Genomic DNA, 20,235 nt, shown 5'->3' with positions numbered 1-20,235 from the left:
CAGTTAAATAAAGACCAGTCTGGTTTGAACAGAAACAAAAGTGACTTTTCATTTGGGATGATAAAACCTAAGTGCTATATTAAACCTTAATAAGGATCTGGAAATGGGCAAAAAAAAATCTGAAACATAAAAGGTGGCAATCTCATAATTGCAAAACACATATCATATAATATACAGAACTAGAAAAAATCAAACACAACCAGGCACACATGGTGAAATGTGCTGAGCATAATCTTCAGAACAAAACGAACAAAAGTAAAAGGTTATCCAAAGTAGTGCATTCAGTAAAATGAAGTCAATTTGTTCAAATCTTAATAAATTTTTCATGGATTACACTATTTTAAATAAGGTTAAAAATATGCTGTTTTTAAAATAGATTAAATTAAGAGCACATTATGAAGATAGATGATAAATATACCCAAAAAGAGGTCAAATAAGATATGAAAAAGTGGCATATTTATTGCATTACTTTTTTGCCTTCATGATTGCCTTTGATGGCCTTTGGGACACTGAAATGCTGGTCATCCAGTTCATATTCACCCCCCTGAGCTTGTGGAGTCTCTGCTGTCATCCTGAGTCAGCCAATTCAGTGCATCAGGGATTCATTTGTGGCCTGTTGAGCCTTGACCAGAGCACACACAGGCATAGCCAGATAGCTCTATCATACTGTGTCCTCAATGTCAGTCTCATCTACTCAGTTTGTCTATTTTTTTTTTTTAATGAAGTCACTGTCACCAAATCTGGTTCCAAACTGTGTACCTCTGTTAATGTTTTGAAATCATATAAGCCTATAAATTAAGTATGATGATGTTAAACTTTTTAAACGTAACCTACAACATCCATCACTGTGTATCGCAGTGTTTTCTGTCTAGCCAATTTCTCTTATTTGCTCTCACATGAACCACCTTCGTATTGTTTCTTCCAAATAACATTCACTTTTTTTCATCTACAGTGCCTCTACCTACATGGAAAATATATGTGTCGCGGGGTCCTCTCCTAAACTTCTCCCAACAAATGCAGGCGTAGTCAGGAAGCATTCAGTGTGGATAGTTTATTCGGCCGGCCTCCCAGGTGCACAAAAAGATTATTTACAAAGAAAATAGAAAACTAACTCAATTCAACACAAAACAAACATCTGTACAAAACACAAGCGGCTGAGCCAGTCTGCATGTTACCCTCTCTGTAACATCTCACATAATGCCCAGGTAGGCCCTGACAGCCTTCTTTTATACCCCATTGCCCCTCCCACTAGGCATAATAGTCATCCCTTCACCATTTCTTTTCCCAAAACACTCTTTTTTTCCTCAGCTTATTTCCAGCTGTATTCCTATAATACATATATATGTGTATACAGACATTTATGGCCACTTCCAGGCAGTCTACAGTGTTTCACAATAACAAAAAAACCAAACAAAAATAATGCAGTTCATGTGACCTTTCAAGCGCGTGCGAACCCACTATTTGAACCCCAGAACACCATACCATCGGCTTGCATAACCACTCGTCTTATTGGCGATCACAGAGAGTATGCGACCGGCTTTATTAAAGGTAAGCAAAAAAGAATATGTTGGCCACCCTCTGCTCAAAATTAGGGATGGGTATTAATAAGATTTTCACGATTCCAATTCCATTTTCAATTCTGTTTAACGATTCTATTCTTTATCGATTCTCTTATCGATTCTTTTTAAAAAAGGAGAACACTAAGATCGATTAGCTTAGAACTTTGTTTTATATCTTCTCTTTGAACAAGATAGAAATTTAGGAGTAACATGGCCTTACAAACCCAACAGTGAGATCTTAAGAGATCCATAGCCTACGGCTCTTCAATGGGGTGTCACAGGGTCCCCAGGAAAAAAAAAATTGTAAATGTAAAATAATAAAATAAATATTCTTCTGTAGCAATAACAAAGTATAAAATAAATTATCCAGTAATGTCCCTGCCTACAATTAAACGCATTCACTTACCGAAAATCGGGGCATCTGCTGTGGCAAATGGGTGCAAGCCTTTTACCACAAACCTAGTCACTGCTCGGTGACATTCGTCTATCATGGCCTGAAAGGAGACGTTACCGGTAGACTGCAGCGAGAACTGCCAGCATCTGAGCCAACCAGACTCTGTCTGTCTCTCTCATCATGGTCACCTAAATGCACAGTAATGGCAGGTTTTGTAATAAGGCAGATCGCACTAACATAATATGCACTGTTAGTTGATTATTTACCTTATTTACCAAACTTTTGAGCGTTTGAGTCGCTTAGGCGCCGTGTTTCCTCCCAGGTAAATGACGCTCCGCAACGTGATGACGTCATTCGGGGCGACTGGAATCGATAAGGGAATCGTTTGCAAAAATGGCAAACAATTTCAAGGAATTGAAACAGTGGGAACGGGTTCTCAACAAGAACCGGTTTTCGATACCCATCCCTACTCAAAATATACCTCTCACCCCTTTTTGTTTATCCTCCCGGTCGACTAAAAGACGCGCAGCCACGGTAATTGTACAACTAATGGTGGTGGTGCGTGTATGCGCCCAGATCAGCTGTTTGCGGCCCGGGACGGTGTAACTCCGTCACATCATGTATAAATCTTATAAAGTTGTATCTGTCTTGTGTGAAACTTGTATGAAAAGAATACAAGAGTGTAAATAGATATAAGATCCCTTGAAAAATTATATAAATGAAACTTGTATGTTTTGGATACTTCCTAAAACAATATATGAAAGTAATGAGAAAGTGGCCACTTTCATGAGTAAATCATATAAGCCTTATATGATTCACTATATGAAGTAGGCCACAACGTATGCAAGTTTTTTATAAGTTTTTACTATTTCTTTTCCATATGGGTAACACTGGCCTTTCCCATGATGATGTTCCAGACGTACCTTTTGTGGAGCAGTTTGTACTTGCAAAGTATTTTTCTGTAGTTTCTCTTTCATAAAAATGTTCTCCTTCTGATGTCTCTCCTTGGTCTGTGCTGTCATTCTGTTTCCCAAGAGAAACACATCTGTAGAACCTATGCCTTTATATATTATGATTGACGGATTACTGTTATGTTAGATTACTCACATTATCACATCATCAGACCTTATGTTAATTTGCCCTTGTAAATCTGGCCCCTAAAGAGATGGGATAATAAGCAGCTTGAAAGGCAGGAAAAAAAATAATTTTAACAAATGGCATCCAGGGTTTATTCTAAAGATCATACTGTACCCTTGAGCCATTTTATCACAATGAAGCCCAATGATGCAATGTCTAGAGAAGCTCCATTTGAAAACGGTCCATTATGAGGAGATGTGTTATCCGTATAGAAGAACATCTGATTGATACCTAGATTACAGATTCAAGTTCATACCATTTTTTCTGGCATTTATGAATGTTACAATCAGTGACATTTTTCATATAAATTTCATATTCTTTTACTGCTTCATCCAACAGTGGTTTTGCATTTGCATGACCTTTTCCAGTTATCCCCAGTTAACCACATCCACCTCAACATGACCCTGTGAAACCGAAAGAATTGTCTATACTGGTTAAAAGATCAAGAAAATAAACATATTACAGTGTTTTCTTTCATATCTGCATGAACCGCATGCACACTCAACAATATTCTCAGCTTTTTATAAATTTGAGCTGCGGTCTTGTTCTAATACAGAACTTGGACTTGCTTTTTAGTTAGTTTTTTTTTAAGCAACTAATATCTTCAACAATTTTTAAACTTTTTATAAGTTAACCATCAGATTGAATCCCTGAATTTCCTTCAGTAGTAAGTTTGGTGGGGTATAAAGGTTGTTTGGTTTTTTTACATGGGCTCCTGGTAAATCCACCTACTTATTAAAGAACATTTATCATGACCCGTATTTCCCTTTGTGTTCCACTTTGGGCAACACCTAAAGGTATTGCAGTGATACCACACAGGAATATTCAAATACATTAGAAAAAAAAATCTCAGCTCTGTTCTGTAAAGATTCACGACTGAATGGCAACCAAGCTTTTCTTTAAAAACAAAAAATACATACATTCTAAAAAGAAGACTTTATCCAAAAGCATTCCTTTTCATCCAGTCTCATACAAGCGTTCCTCGACTGCTGACACCATCAAATGAACAGAGAAGAGCGGATGAAGGGAGGATAGAAGGGGGATCGGATGAGCAGGAGGTGGAGAAGGATGGCAGAAAATAGATGTTTCTGTCGATTTTGCAGGAGAAAATAAAGGCGTGCAGGACAGCAAGGCTTAAAGCCAAATCAATGTTGTCAGCAGCTGGCACTTAAGAAGAGGCCATTAAAGTTTAAAAAGTTTGGAAAGCAGTGCTGGAATTAGGGCCAAATGGGTTAGAGGTAGGGGAGCGCTGGCTTCCATTAAAATCAAAGCCAACGAGAGCTGACAGATCCTCTCAGGATTCTTGCAGTCCTCCTGTGTTTTTTTTTTTATTGTCTTCTCCCCTTTTGTCATCTCTCTCTCTCTTTCTGTCTCTTTCACTCTCCCTTTGTCGACACTTTAGTCTATGTGAGCTTTCTATTCTTTTAATTATTGTTACTTCTCACCTTTGCGTCTTCATAACTCAGAAATCACTGTCCCTCTGTGATAACCACAGACTGTAGTAAAAGATGGACAGAGCTTTTGGGGCTAAAGTAGGAAGTCCCTAAACCTGTTTTCTGGGCCGCTCCTCTGGTTGCAAAACTATTTTTAAATCCCTGTAGAACCAGAACCACGTAAGCTAGCGCAATCATTTTTTTTGCATATGAAACAGGAGGAATTGTACTTACATCTTATGCCATCAGCTTGTCCTAAGTCATGGTTTCCTTCCACATATGGCTTTGCAGCAACAAAAACATAATATTCCAGAAACACGCTTTGCCGATCCGATCAGCTGTTCATAACACTTCCTACGTTGGAATAGACGTCAGCGTGAACTGTCGCATGTCCGCCATTACCTGCCCGAAACCGGAAGTGATGTCATTTCGCGGAAAATGTAGGGGTTTTTTTTGGGGGGGTTTTTACCATCGGGGCCTCATAAGCCTATACTGGCCTTTTTATAAGTCATGTTTGACTTGATGCTTTTCTGAATAGTTTCTGGGATGCTTAAAACTCAAATTGCGCTGCTGGAAATAGTTTATTTTGATGCATATGCTGTTTTTTGGCAAATTTGGCAAAAAATGAAAGAAAGAAAAGGAAAAATGATTTTTAATTTTTTTGTAGTTTATTGCACTTTTTTGCAATTTATGTAGTTATTATGGACTTAATGCATACATATTATTAAAATTTGGGCTATAACGGTTGTATTGATGTATAGCAACTTGAAATGCTCCCAAAAATGCTCCCAAGCATTTCACTGCATATCGTACTGTGTATGACTGTGTACGTGACAAATAAAATTTGAATTTGAAAATGGCACTGCAGCATGTAAAAATATAAAGATAAGCTCTGGCGGACGTGATTCTGTGGTAGGTCTTAAAGGGTTAACTAATTGAAGGTTGATAAACCTGAGTATACGTTAATGCGATGGTCAAATTGCTAGCATATGAGCATACACAGTCCCTCGGTTTTTGAGTCAGATCAACTCCCTTTCATTATATCTTCAGTTTGAAGCTGCACATCAGGACTTTAATAACCAATGGGCATATCCATATCCATCTTTTTATATACAGTCTACAGTTATAAGTGAGACTGTTTCTATCCGAGAACAGAAAAGTATTTTGCAATAATGTCCGTGTTTATTGAAAGGAAGAGAGAAATAACATATTCAAGTTAATTTCTATGCAAATTAAACCTTGAAAGAAAGTCTTGACATTGTTTTTACTCAGATACTTTGTTATTGTTTTGCGGACACCCTGGCCCTAATAAGGGAGCATAACAGTTTGGAGGCTCATGCAGGAACCACTAAAATCAGTTTGGAAGGAGTCAAGTTGAAAGGAACATAAATGAAATGATGCAAGAAGACATGTATGCCACATAATATGCACTTACTTAATTGTCTATTCTATTTCATTTTTTTATATTCTGTCCCACAGGAGGTACTCACCATTTTACTCACCATTCACATAATGAATGGTGAGTAAATTCCCAACATTTTGAACCACTGGACTTGTATTTTCTAAAGCAATGCACTTCTATCATTAATGTGGCTTCATTTTATCTGGATGACTGCTTTAATGTTAACATTTTAAAGAATTACAAATAACTTTGGTAGGTGAGTGTCTGTGAAATAGGGAATACGTAAGCACTTAGATGTGGGAGTTCAGTAGCTCAGACTAGTTATTAAAAATTCAGAGCAGAGAAGACTGCCAAATGAATACATAAAAAAAAGTGAGAAGTGTCTGAAGTAAGCTGAAGTTTGCAGTGAACAAAGTCACAGGAGAAATTTGTACTAGATCAGGTCTGGCTGAGAAGAAAACAGTGGAAAGACAAAGCCTGACCGAGAGCGCGAGGGATGTTGGGAGCACAGCAGACGCAGAGTAGGCACGTGCGGAAAACAACAGATGAAGTCGAGTAACCAAGCATACAGGATTCAACATTTCAGTCAGGAGCAGTAAACATACAAGGAACCAACAAACTTGACATAAGTAGCCAAGTTTGCTACCAAACAAGCACACAGAATAATCTAGCGAGCACTGAATAAACACTGGGGTAGATATGCTACTGAGGCTGATTGAGTGATTAAATGCATCTGTGCCAAACTGGTAGTTGCCAAGAGCTGGAAGGAGGTGCTACACAGGGCAAAATACAGACACAGAAAAAAAAAGCAGGGGCAAGAAGAAATGAAAAGGAAGACACAGAAGTCCTCATGAAGACTGAGCTGCATAGCGTTGGAGGTGAGCAAAATTAATAAGACACTTTTGTTGTTACGTAAAAAGTACAGAAATATGTTCCAGTAAGGCAGACCTTCCCAAAGTGTGGGGCCCGCCCCCTAGGGGGGGCGCAGAGCCATTGCAGGGGGGGCGCGGCATGAAAAGGGAAAAAACAAAACAACGCTTGGACACTGCTAGCACGGGGCGCCCACACAAACGCAAAGCAGGAGATGAAGCATAGCTGAATATGTTTCCAAACCAACTTCATTCTAAGCCAAAGACTCGAAAATATGGTGAAGCATATCTTCCCTTTGGCTTCCCCTGCAGAATTGGTTTTCCCTGCGTCGAGAGCACGCGCTGGGCTGTTTAAATCACGGACAAACTGTCAGGGCTCTGTGTGCGGGCAGGCGGAGATGAGGATCCAAATGCAGGACTCGGAAAACGGAATGCAACTCAAAACCTCAGCTTTATTGCTGGCAAGAAAACAAAACATGAAGTGAAGACTGAACACTGAGACCAAAAAAGACACAGGCATAATCTGATGGTACGATGCAACACTGGGTTGAGGACAACACAGGGCTAATATACACAGGGTGGTAATCAGGGAATGGGTAACAGAAGGGAGACACAGCTGGGGGAGATCAGGGCTAATGAGACGGGGGAGCTAAGCTGCACACGCTAACATAAGACAAAGACTTTCACAATAAGACAGGAAACAAGAACCACTAAATAAAGATGCAGACACGACACTGAGAGACAGACTAGACACTGAACAGAAACTGCAATACACATGAGAACCCAAAACCTAAGAACTGATCCCTCACCAAGAATAACAGAAACAGATCTATAATGATAATAATAATAAACAAAGCACCAGAACATCAGAAAACAATCCATAATGCAAAAATAAACCAAAATATAAGAAATTCAAAATGCTGGGTCAACACTGACCCAGAACCGTAACAATGGAGCAAAATGTGGGTGTGTGTGGTTGGAGGATGTGTTTGTGATTGTGCGTGTGTGTGCGTGCGTGCGTGGGCGGGGGCGAGGGGGGGGCAAATATTTTTCTTTTAAAACAAAGGGGGGCCCAGCAAAAAAAAGTTTGGGAACCACTGCAGTAAGGGAAGCTACAAACAATTAGAATGCCCTTGAGTAAGGTCTATGAGTTCTAACAGTGGCAGTTTTCCAGTGAAACTACAACTTTGTAAATAGAAATCATTCATTTATTTACTAAGTGGGAACAAAATCAACTGCAGTGATGTGTTTTCCATAAATGCAAGACATATAAATTCCATGATGACTTCCCCATCTGTGGGCAGGGTGATAGTCCCATTTTTAACAATTTATTACATGCAGAAATCACACAAACCATTGTAGTTTACATACTGGTTTGCAGACGCTAAAGAGCTTTTGCATGCTCATACATTGGTGTAGAATTTGCTTTCATTTGCAAAATGTGTAATAATGAGAAATAGAAAGTGACTTCATGTTGCATATTGCTGCTTGCATGTTGAATATTACTGCATTTGTTTATTTAACCTGGCGTCCACATATGTGGACATCACATTTTGGGTTGTCTAGACCAAAATACTAAATTTTGCTCTACAGCGGCCTGATATCACTTACGAGGACATTATATTGCACTGTTCTATCAAAATTTAAGACCAATGTCCTCATATGTGCATCTCATTTTTGTCAGGAACAAAAATCAGGTAAAAAAAAAAAAATCTGGCAATTCTTTCTTTTTACATTCTTCAGTTCCCAATATGCCCAAAGTTCAAAGAGAAATTAAAAATGCATGATATGGAAGAGTTCGGGTCTTAGGAGGTTAAAGATATCATTTTTTCTATATGTAAAGGTGTGAATGTGGTATACCAATTTCACACCTCCCCTGTCACCAGGAAGTGGAATCCACAAAGCTGTATTATCATGTTGTTGGCACAACAAAACCATTTGGTCTTTACTATGACTGCTATTATTACTATAATCATTATATAGGGAGTGCACGTAAATTTTTGTTATCATGGTGATAATAGGAACTAGTTACTATGTTTAAATACAATTTTTAGATAACTGAATTTAATTTAATTAGTTCAACCACATGTATTTTAAGTGTGGGCTGTATTTTCTCACCTCAGGAGCAAGAGCTGTGTGAAGTCTGAAGCAGTCTGAACAAATAAGACAAATAAAAAAAAAATGAAGACCAAAATCTCTAAATGCAGAATTAAACCTGATAAAAACCGACAACTTTTTTCACTTGCAGCTTTTTTGGCAAAGTTTCTTGATCACCTTAAACTCTTTCAAAAGATGTCTACAATACCCAACATGGCACATTTGCACATCTGTATGTGCTTTCTACCAGTGAGTTCAGCGAGGTGAAATCAGGTCAGCTTACACAAACTTTTGACAAAGTTAGGTTACCATGGAGTTTTATTGTTTGTTGACACAATGATGGGGCTTATTAAGAAACTGTAGCCTGGAGGTATTATTGGGGTGGTACACTGGGACTAAATTTTTTTTTTCCTCACTACTTCATGTTTTACCTGCGGGTAAGGGAGAATAGTAAGTAAATTAGAATGCTGGCAGGGGGTAACTCGCTGTTGTACCAAGTGATGCTGTGCTGTGGAAGCCTCACAAACATATAACTATATACAAGTTAAATGCAAAACATGCACGCAAAATCTTCAACCCACAGATGAAGAGACGCACATGCATTTTTATGCACTGATACACACACATACACACAAACATGAACTCAAAGGACACGTCCACAGCTGCCCCCCTGCTCTCTTGGTCTCCAGAGCCTTTCTGTTTACTTCCAAAACTTGTTTTCATCAGAGTGTGAGGAATAGATTAACAGATATCTGCCAATAGCTCTAAGTAGTGTATGTTTTTTCAAAGGTGTGATTAATGGAAATTTATTAGCCTACTTCACACTCCCTGAGGTGATCGTCATAGATGTGTTTGTTATTTTGTCACTCTCGGTCTGAGTGTTTCATTGTGTGTGGGAGTTTTGTCTGTCTGTCTGTCTGTCTCTCTCTCTCTCTCTCTCTCATTTGTTTTACCATCTGTCGCTGCATATGTTTGGGGGCTCATTTATTCTGCAGCTCTTACTTCCTGCATTTGTTGTGTGTTTGTACACATCATTTTTATAGTCTCTCTTCTTGTATACCTGTAGAAGTTTGGGTGAATGAATTTGTCTATGCCTGCACCTGTGTGTGTTCTGAATGTGTTTGTTTGTATGGTACAGTAGAGTAGGCTGATATTGCTTTATGTCCCTGCTACATCTGGGTTACTAAACTCTCAGTCTCTCTCCAGCCTCTGTCATTTAGTCCGTTGTCAGCTCCCATTCCAGCGTCCGTCCATTCAACAAGCCTAATGGTCTGTGTAATACACTCAGAAAGCTTCACAGCCTCCCACCTATTGGTGTTGTTGGAGTGTGTGTGTGTGTGTGTGTGTGTGTGTGTGTGTGTGTGTGTGTGTGTGTGTGTGTGTGTGTGTGTTCCATGTCCAAGTGCAGGGGGAGCAAGAGAGGAAAATAAAAAGAGAATGGGAGGCAAGGTGAGCTAAGGCTAGATGAACATGGTTGAACTGAATCTATTTGTGTGGGCAGAATTCTGTGTGTGTTGTGAAGTAGTACTAGTGTCCTTTCAACCTCTCTTCTTCTACTCTTTTATCCTTTTATCCTCTCAGTCAAAGATTATCAAGTTAACACAGTTTTTAGTATTTTTCAGTTATGATTCAGTTTAAGTCAGTTGATTATATTTTGACACTGGAAACCGAATATACTTATTCAGTTTCTCGCTGAAAAGGTTGATATGAAGATCAGTAAAATTCTCACATCTTTCAACAAACAGACAAAAAACTTTCTATGACTACCTGAACTCACAAGTTTCCATATTTTATCAGTTCATTTTATCAGTTCCCTATTAAACCCGGGGTATTTCTTAGCAGATGCCAGACATAATTGCAAAATGAAAGAGAAGTTCATAGGGAACCAATCAAATTCAGATTAGCCCATGGTTATTATAATAATAATAATAATAAAAAAACGTATCTATTACCATTTTATTTATTATTATATTTTTGATGAAGGCAGCTACATTGCTTTCATTTTCCCAATAGCCACAGCTCATTTCTTCCTATACATGTCATACATTATGTGAATACTTTGGGGCATTCGATACAATAAATAAATGCAAGAATGAATCCATAAAACCCATTGCAAAGAGAGCCCATTCATTCTGAAATTACCACTTGGTTTTGTGGATGTGCCAATAAGGATTCGCTTTTAGCAGATGAAAAAAGTAGATAAAGACAGCCAAGAATGGTTTGAAAGGAAAAGGTAGTTGTGTAAAATCATTTTAAATATAATTTGACAGCTGCTTTAATGACAGTGATGCCAGAAACTATATTTATACACCTTTTTAGGACACTGACAACTGAGAAGTATCATGCTACTTACACACATTCAAGTGCAGAAAGTGTCCTCTAGGTATTTGTAGAAAATGAAAGATGGCATTGTTTGCATTTAATGGAAAACCTTATGGCGGTAATAAAATAAATTCTTGAAAAAAAAACTTTTTTCTGGCTTTTTTACTCTTATGTGCTTTACTTTTGCAGATGCAATTTTGCACCCTAGTTTTTGTCCTTAACTATTCTTCCTCATGCATCTGGTTTCATCTTAAATACACCTAAAAAGGTGTCCTAAAAAGATGTTTTTTCTCCTTTGAAACAACTCCACTGTATACAGAGAGCTCTTTTTCTCTCTCCTGGTCTCTTTCCAGATGTTCTATCTCTGATATGTCCTCTGATGTTTTGCTCTCTCCACCTCCCTTCTTTTTTAATCCCAGAAAAATCTTGTCCTTTCACCGCCACCACGTCCCCCTTCTCTCTTGCAGCTAACTTGCCTTCAACCCTTTTGTTCCTTTGTTTTGCCAAAGGAAATCATCCATGAAAAATGCTTTGAACCCCCATAATTGCTACTTCCTGCATGTTTCCGTCTTCTCAATGCCTTAGCAATGTGCTTGCTAAACTGCTGCTGGAAAGAGATGGGTGTAGACACATTTCCATTCATACTGTATCCACATAAACAGCCACCCACACAGACTTGTATATTTGGACTGAAATGTGCAAGGAATGCATATGACACACAGAAAACCAAAATTGCTATTTTTAGAGCTTTAGATTAACTTGTAAGATGACAATGTTTATATTTTATTTTAATTTTTTTTGTTTTATTTTGGAGACTACATTTTTTTTTAAAGAATTCTGTACATTTAACTTGAAATATGGAATATGTAGCTTACCAAAAGAAGTAGCATAAAAACCAAATTTGGACCAAAATGATGTTTTATCTTTGAGGACTATTTTAACTAGGTTATTACCGCATAACTGTTATAAACACACTATTACATACAAAGCGGAAAAAACAGCTGTAACTGTTGGCCAAAGACAAAAGGAAGAGGAGAAGAAGAAGGCATGTTTGGTGCCAGCGAGAGAGAAGGAAAGGCAGGACTGCAAAGGTTAGAGGAACAACTTTAAAAATAGGCTAAATGATGATGGTAAAGAGAGAGAGTTTGCTGATAGGATGGAGAGAAGGTAGATAAATTGTGTGCGCAAGAGACTAGACAGATGTGTGAAGCAAGGCAAGAAGCACTGGAGATGGATTCAAACTGTTAGTCTTTACTGTTTCAGTTCGCTTATATGTTATTTAATATTTAAATTAAATTGGTAGTGTTTGTCAAAAGAAAGAATATTGATTCTTCTGTTTATAATTATACCATTTTTTTTAATAACAATGACTATAAAAGTGAAATCTGAACTGGAGTGCTATTTAATCATGACGACGTGTACTTTGTGCAGTCATGGTAGTAACTTCAGTGCACCCCATGAAAATTAATAGTTTAATCATAAAAATAATGTGTAAAACATACACATTTTAATGTAATGAAGGCATGTCAGTAAGTACACGTATAAACAGAAGAAAGAATGAAAAGCACTTATTCATACTTGTTCACAAACAATATTATATTCACAGACACATCCTTTCCCACACTACTTGTTCTCAAGCACACACTGTCTCACGTGTATAGACAGCTAACGTCGAGCCACCTAATACTTACAGACACTTTCATTTAGAATGAATGTCATCACTAATCCGATCTTAAGCTTCATCAAATGACTTTCTCCCCTTTCTATCAATCCATCTGTCTGTCCATCTATAGTCTCACTTCTGTTATCCTTATTCCTTCACATAATCACCGTACATACATTTCTCTTTCTTGAATTTCCATCTTCTTCACTTCCTTTTTTTATTGATCTCTTCCTCGCTCTACCCTTCCTTGTAAGCCATTGTTACCCACTAATTGCCTTTTTGTCTTTCCAATGTCATATCCTCTTCTCCCCTTGTTTTCTTCCCCATTATTTCCTACTCTTCACCTCTATTTCCTCCAACTTCATCCTCTCTTTTTGCTGCACCATTTTGTTGCACTGATGTTTCTATTGTTTAGAGGAGAACCGATTTCCATTTCCTCTCTTAAACATGCATGCACCCAACTCTTGTCGCCGCCACATTCGAGTGCCGTACCCAAGTTTGTTTTAGATGTAGCTTTCTGTTACTGTGGCAAGTAGGTTGTTAGAATTAGATTTGGGCTCTGTTGCCAACCGTGACTGAGTCCTGCTCCTGTAAGGCTATAACTGAGCCCTGGCAGCTTTTGTTGGAAGCCAAAGGGAAGATGACAGGTGTGCACCAGGGACCTGTTAAAGGAATACCTTGACATTTAGAGATACTGCTGTATTTTCTTTTGTTCTATACATAAGTAAAGAAGTTCACACACCCGTTTTTTCACTGGCTCTTAAAGTCTCTCCTTTTCATTGTTACTATGTCTCATTAAAACCAATAGGCATGACAGGCTAATGAGATAGCTCTACACAGCTCTGTTAAAGAGGTTGCCCATTTTATTTAACACAAAATCATCTATTTCTTTTTGCCCATCTATTTCTACAGAGACAGAACTATGATATTAGTAACTTCTATTTTGTATTAAAGTCATTTTATCTACACTTGTTGGAGGCTAAGCGGTTCGAAGCTGTTGCCATTTTTTGTGTGAGACCAGTTACCATGGTTACGGTTGTGTGCCTTTCTTTAATGTTAGTAGAAGAATTATTATACCCTTTTTCACAAACACAATGCCCATGTCAAACTGCCCTACAGTAACAGAACAGACTGACTCTCCGCTTGTAATTTCCAAATTAAATGTCTGAACGGAACCGATCACTCCCCACTCTACAACTTGGTAGGCTCTTGACTGCAGAGTTACTGAAAATACGAATAAAAAGAAAGAACTTCTTTTAAATAAAATGAAATTATTAAGTGATGCTGAAGCCTATTAAGATACGAGGGAGCGCATTGGGGCTGGGAATAGCATTTACTGTAATCTGACTATTAAAACATTGATCAGGATTCATTTCTCATTTCAGTAAAATATACATTGTTGAGTGATGCAGAATTTATTCGATTATGACTTTATGAGTGTATTGCAGCAAGTGTAGGTAAAGGTAGTACTATAAACCATTTTAGAGATTTTTTTTATTTATTTTATTTTGTCTCTTGTGTGTAATGTTGATAGAGATCAGGCCATGTTTTAATTTTATGATTAACTAATTAATGTTGAGATTATGAAATTCCAGTTTTTATTTATTTATAGGAATTTGAGTCTCTTAAGTATCAAAGAAATCAATCATTTCAAAAGTTCTGCAGATTTGTCTTCATGTTAATGCATGTACTGCTTTTATCGAAACAGATACTCAAAGGAAACATAAGCAGCACACACAGAGCGCTTGAGTGTGTGTGTGTGTGTGTGTGTGTGTGTGTGTGTGTGTGTGTATACACTATATGTACGGATGTTGTTTATACAGCTCAAGATGTGCCCCGTCAACTAACGTGAAATCATTAGTTATACTAATTGGTTCCTCACTACCGGCGTATCTTAATCCCTCATTCCTCTCTTCCTCTTTTTCCTACATTCATCTATTTCCCTCCTTCTGTGTCACCTATCTTCTTCAAACCACTTCTGATATGACATTTTGTCTCTCATTCTTTTATCTGACCCTCCTTTCCATCTCTTCTTCCTTACTCTTGCACTCATGGCAATTATATTCACACTTTTTCACTTCCCCTGTCCTCATTTCTAAAATGAAGTAGACAAATAACAGGGATGCAGATGTCTGCTGAGATTACCGTCCAGCCTGTGGGTATGTGTGAGAGAGCGAGAAATAACAAGCAGAGCTTCCTTGAACATTACAGAGTAAATAAATAGGCAAGTGAAGCTGTCAATAGAAGCGAAGATTGTCTAATGATTATTGCTTAAAACTCACCTTGTATCTTATGAAGACAGGAGAAAATAAGGCAGACAGAGCAAAGGAAAAAACAGATAGTTTTTAGAAACAATTGTGTTTTTTTTAGCTGTCCACAAAGTTGTAATTAAGGCTAATACATCAATAGCTGAAAATGAAACTGTGTTCTTTTTTGATTACTGTAATCTCTTGTGATTCTTTAGAACATGATTTTTGTGACTGGGAAGCCACATCACTCTGTGCAGCCTGATAGTGGATTATACAGTATGTTTTCAGTAACTGTGCTTGATTATGGTTCAAAATGTATTTTCAAAAAATCAAACCAAGGTTATCATGTTAATCTACTGAACTACTTCTGATCGTATAATGTTCCAACATTAGAGTGCAATACATTTTTGATTTTTTGACTGGGTATTTCACTAAGCTTGTCTGGACACATAACCCAGATCCAGTGACACCAACAAGAAGCTGCTAAAAAAACAGTGATTAAGTCCATCAAAGGATGCATTAAAATAAATTAAATGTGGCCTTTATTGTTTTGTTTTGTTGTTTTGTTTTGTTTTGTTTGGGTTTTTTGTTTTTTTATTATTTTGTTTGTTTTGTTTGGGGGTTTTTTTTTGGGGGGGGGGGGTTTGCTTGCTTGCTTGCTTGTATGTTTGTTTGTTTGTTTTTTTGGGGGGGTGCATTTTTTGTATCAGCTTGTGAAAACTGTACAAAGGTTCAAACACTGGAAATCATTTGTTTAGCTAACTTGACATCCAGATATAGCAAAGAAGTGTTTAAGTACCAAATATTATTATCCTTATATTTATTTTTGTGTTAATATCAATAAATATTTACTTGATTTTAGAGAATCCAAAATAAACGACAACAAAAAAAATCACTGAACACAGATTTGAAAATATGTTTTTTGAGTGATCTCATGTTCAGATATGAACATTTTATTCTTATCTATCTTCTCAACTTTACCTGTAAGTCTTAATATTTGTTGGATGCTTTTTTGGTATTCAATAATGTTACTGACCTTGCCAACTAATATAATAATCAAATTATTCTCTTTTAGAAACAAGACACATGGAACTTTGCTGGCCTTTTGACCCTGTTCTTCCTTTATTTTTATTTTAACTTGTTTGCATTTTTCTGTGTAATTTTGAGTATGAACTACATTTGGACTTATTGAGATTTTTTCCCCCCTTTCAATCTGTAGTGGTTCAGTCCAGTAGTGGTGGTACTGGCTTAACCAATCAGCTAGTACCACCTTGTTAAATGCTAATTGGTCAGCATTTGCGAATGTGTGATTGGTCCACTTTCTTCTGTTTCCTGTTTTTGTGTTTAAACACAAACTGTTTGATATTGTGCAATGAACCTGATGAAGGCCACAAGGCGAAATGCGTTGGTCACCCAATAAAGTTGTTCCCTAATACTTTAAGTGTCTCTGGAGTCTTCACATCATCAGATCTTTGTCTTCTCCATGCACCTTGGAAGTAAATGAACTTGTGCAAGTAAATTTTGTTGGCCTTTCAACCCTTTAAGAAGTCTGTTAAATTTCAAATAAGCATATGTTTTTAAAAGAAACTATAGAATTCAGATTCAACAGTTTGTGATCATTTTTTTTAATTAAATGTGGCGCTTAAATCATCTATCTTAGACAGTCTTATTCTTTTAAGTCTGATTTGTGATAAGTGTGATACAATATCAAATCACCTGGAACAAAAGAGCTGCTTCCAGTGTGTTTTTTTTCTGTTGCATACTAGTACTTCACTTCTCTTTTCTCCCACTGATTTCCTTCCATTTCTCATAATCTATCTTGCTCTCTGCCTCATTCACTCCCACCCTACCTCTTTATCAAAAGAGACCTGTTCTACATAGAAATTCCTTTTTGTGTCTTCATAGATCTTTCATGATGACAACCGTAGTCAACAGCAAGAAGTAGTCATTGCCTTCAGCAATGTGACCTCTCTTTCGACGCACCAAGCATTCCTTGGTTCCCTTTTTTTTCTTTTTCCCTTTTTCAAATTCTCTTTGTTTGTGCATTACTTTCAGCACCAAGACCATCCCTAAGAGCTTTGCCCCCTACAGCTGGATTCTTTGTAACTTTTGTTTCCATGTTTTATGCATGTTTTTTCTTTTATGTTTACAGATCTTTCTAGATGCCAACACTATCAGACTGGGCAACATTCCCCTTGGTAGTGCTGTGGATCCCCTGGAGGGAGCGCCTGCAGGTACCACCTACACCAAACAGACTGTGTACGAGCTTTGTGCCTGTGCTAACGGCAAGCTCTACCTGTCCCCTGCTGAGAAAGGCTCTACTTGCCAAACCACCAGTAACTTTTGTCTCTGGAGCTGAAAGCGGGAGGTCGAAATACACACGGGACATATGGACGATTGAGTTTGAAGCTAATATAGCCAACAGACTGAATCACCATGGATTTATGGCTTGATGGGAAGCTTTTGCCAGCTAACAGACTGAATCAGCATGAACTGTAACAAGGCGACAATTTCATGTCTGTTCACCAATCAAATAATATGGATTACAGCTTGGCAGGAAGCTAATGGTTGCTAACAGGCCAAATCAACATAGACTGTAGCTCGGTGTTAAGCTAATGCCAACTAAAGGACTAAATCAACAGAGACTAGAGCTTGAGCAAAGCTAATACCAGCTCACTGGTTGAATTAATGTGTTGGTGGGTAGCCAATGCCAGTCCAGAGCATGGATAACTTTGTGGGACACAAAAGCCAACAAGATCAGCTGATGGGTTTCATGCTTAGACCACTCTTGGACATATGTGAGCAGTCTCATTCTGGGGCTGTTGTTGAGTGTCTTTCCCATTGTTTAATTGCTGCCATGATGATTGCTGAAGGTCGCAAAGACTTTGGGTTTTTTTTTTATGAACAGCAACCTTTGTGTGTTCAGAAAATAGCCAACATGTCCTGACAAAACATACACTTGTTGCTATAATATGATGAAGGAACACATACTTGGCAGTGACATGGACATGAAAACTTGGTTATCAGTTGGCTAACAGACATCAATGATGACATTTGTTTACCCCAGTGGGTAGCTAACAAGAAAATCAAAATATAGTTTTGTCTCTAGGGAAGCTAAGGCTAGCTAACGGACCAATCTATACCAGAAAGGCCTTCTCCCTCTATTTCCTCTCCAGCCCTTCAACTCAAACATTGACATGTGACTCTTCTGCATTAATCCGCACCTGATAGTAAAAATGTTCTCTATCCCCACTTTTCATATGATAACTAATGCAAATTATTGTGATTTAACCATTGTATTCACCAGCTTCTTTTCCTAGTATTTTTTTTTACATTCTTCATATCTATTTTTACTTTCTTTTAGTTTTTTCTGATGAAATCTTTTACTTCTTCTCTTTTTTCCCAATCAATGTTTTTGTATTCCTTTATCATTTCATATTTTGCAAATGTGCCCCTCTCCATGCGCTAGTTATTTGTTCTGTCTATGCACCTACTAGCACTGTTCAGGTAAGGAAAAGGCCTATCTATTTCTTCCAGCAGTGTAGTTTAAAAATGAAAAAAACGCCACATACAGACTGCTTCGACTTCCTCCTCCACCATTGTCTCCACGTCTTTTGTTTCTCACAAGTTATTCTATGTGGACATATGATGGTTAGCTACAGACAGCAAATGGAACATAAAAAGGGAGGAGAAAATGAGATATCAGTCTTCGATCATACTCAGGTAGGTGCTGTAGCAGACAGACCACTTTCTGGTATAGGGCCAAACTTCCAACGCCAGGCAGAGGCAGCAGTCAGCTGAAAGACAGACCAATTTTAGTCCTCTTATGGGGTATTATACGTCTTCATCCAGGCTGTCTTGTCGGTCATACTGTCTTTACATCTTTTTTGCTTGACCTTTCTGCTTTTCATGCCAGGTTTGTGCTCTTCCTTCTCAGCCACCAAGAGACATTTTCACTCTTTGTGCTCAGTCCATTTTGTCCTTTCTGTATTTTATTGCAGTATGCCTGCCACTCACTATTCATTGTTTATCTTCCCAGTTAAGAAGCATCTCACCTGTTTATCTCATATTTTTATCCCAATCATCAATCAACTAGCATACATTAATGTTGTTTCCACATCCTATCCATTATGCTTTCTCCAGTCTAAGTTGAAAATGTCCCTCTATAGTCATTCAAAATATCTCTAAATCTGGGCAAGAAAATATGGAAATCTTGGGAAATACTATTTTGGGGTGTATTTTTGTTTTTTATATTATTCAGTCAGTCCCAGAAGGGGGATCAGTGTGAATGGCCATGAGCTGGTTAACCTGGTGCCCAAAATCTGTAATGGCTGGTGGAAAAAAAATTTGTGTGGAAGAAATCCCCCTGCAAGAAGTGATGGATGGGTTTGGTTTATATGTGTATGGACTCAACGAGAATAAGGCCCTGCAGCTTACTTTCTTTTTTAAACAAAGCGATACACAGGTGCCTTTGCTACTGTTGGTAAAAGCACATCACAGTCTGAACATTCACACTACCCTCAGTGGACCATCTGCAAGTGTCTCTGAACTATCTATTTTATCAATCTACCTATCTAGTTTGTTTTCCCTTTCTGCCCCTTCCCTCCTGGTTTTGTAGAACTCTCAGTATATCCAGCTGAACAATGAATAATTCAATCATTTAAAGTTTAATTTTCTGATGTGTTCCCCTATGGTTTATTCTTGATAATAAAAAAGCACAAATTATGCCATGTATATAACGATACCAATAAAATACAAAATAAAATAGTATTGTTTTTAAAAAGAATCTCTTGAACTGGTGTTGTAATTAGTATGTAACCATCACTTTTTTATGTTCCTAACAATGTTTTTTTAAGGTATATAGAACATCGAGAAGCACTTGGTCAGACAAGAACACAACTATCTTCTGGGACTTTTTATCTTGGGAAAGCTATACCATATTTAACCCTGCTCTTATCCTTTTCTTTGTCTGCTACCTTTTACCTGAAGAACTTGGTTTCAACAGGAGAAGAATTTGAAAGACCGCTGCCAGCTGTATCGCTCAATTACAGTCTGACAACTCACTTTAACAATACATAAAGCAGAAAGGTTGGTCTTGCACTAGAATGCA

The 20,235-nt window shown here is 37.7% G+C and overlaps 1 protein-coding gene across 2 annotated transcripts in view; it reads left to right on the top strand.

The window, feature by feature from the left end:
- The window catches only part of LOC309708419 (zeta-sarcoglycan-like), a 370,409-nt gene extending 350,558 nt beyond the window's left edge, over positions 1 to 19,851 (top strand). For both annotated transcript variants that reach the window (XM_082536450.1, XM_082536451.1), the window contains exon 8: positions 17,278 to 19,851. In XM_082536450.1, coding sequence (XP_082392576.1) covers positions 17,278 to 17,484 — 207 coding nt within the window. In that variant the 3' untranslated portion in view covers positions 17,485 to 19,851. The remainder of the gene's footprint in view (positions 1 to 17,277) is intronic.
- The last annotated feature ends 384 nt before the right edge of the window (positions 19,852 to 20,235 follow it).

Source organism: Aulonocara stuartgranti, assembly GCF_965226115.1.
Source record: "Aulonocara stuartgranti genome assembly, chromosome: 6".
In the NCBI taxonomy this organism is placed as follows: Eukaryota; Metazoa; Chordata; class Actinopteri; order Cichliformes; family Cichlidae; genus Aulonocara; species Aulonocara stuartgranti.
This window is presented reverse-complemented; position numbering and strand designations above follow the sequence as displayed.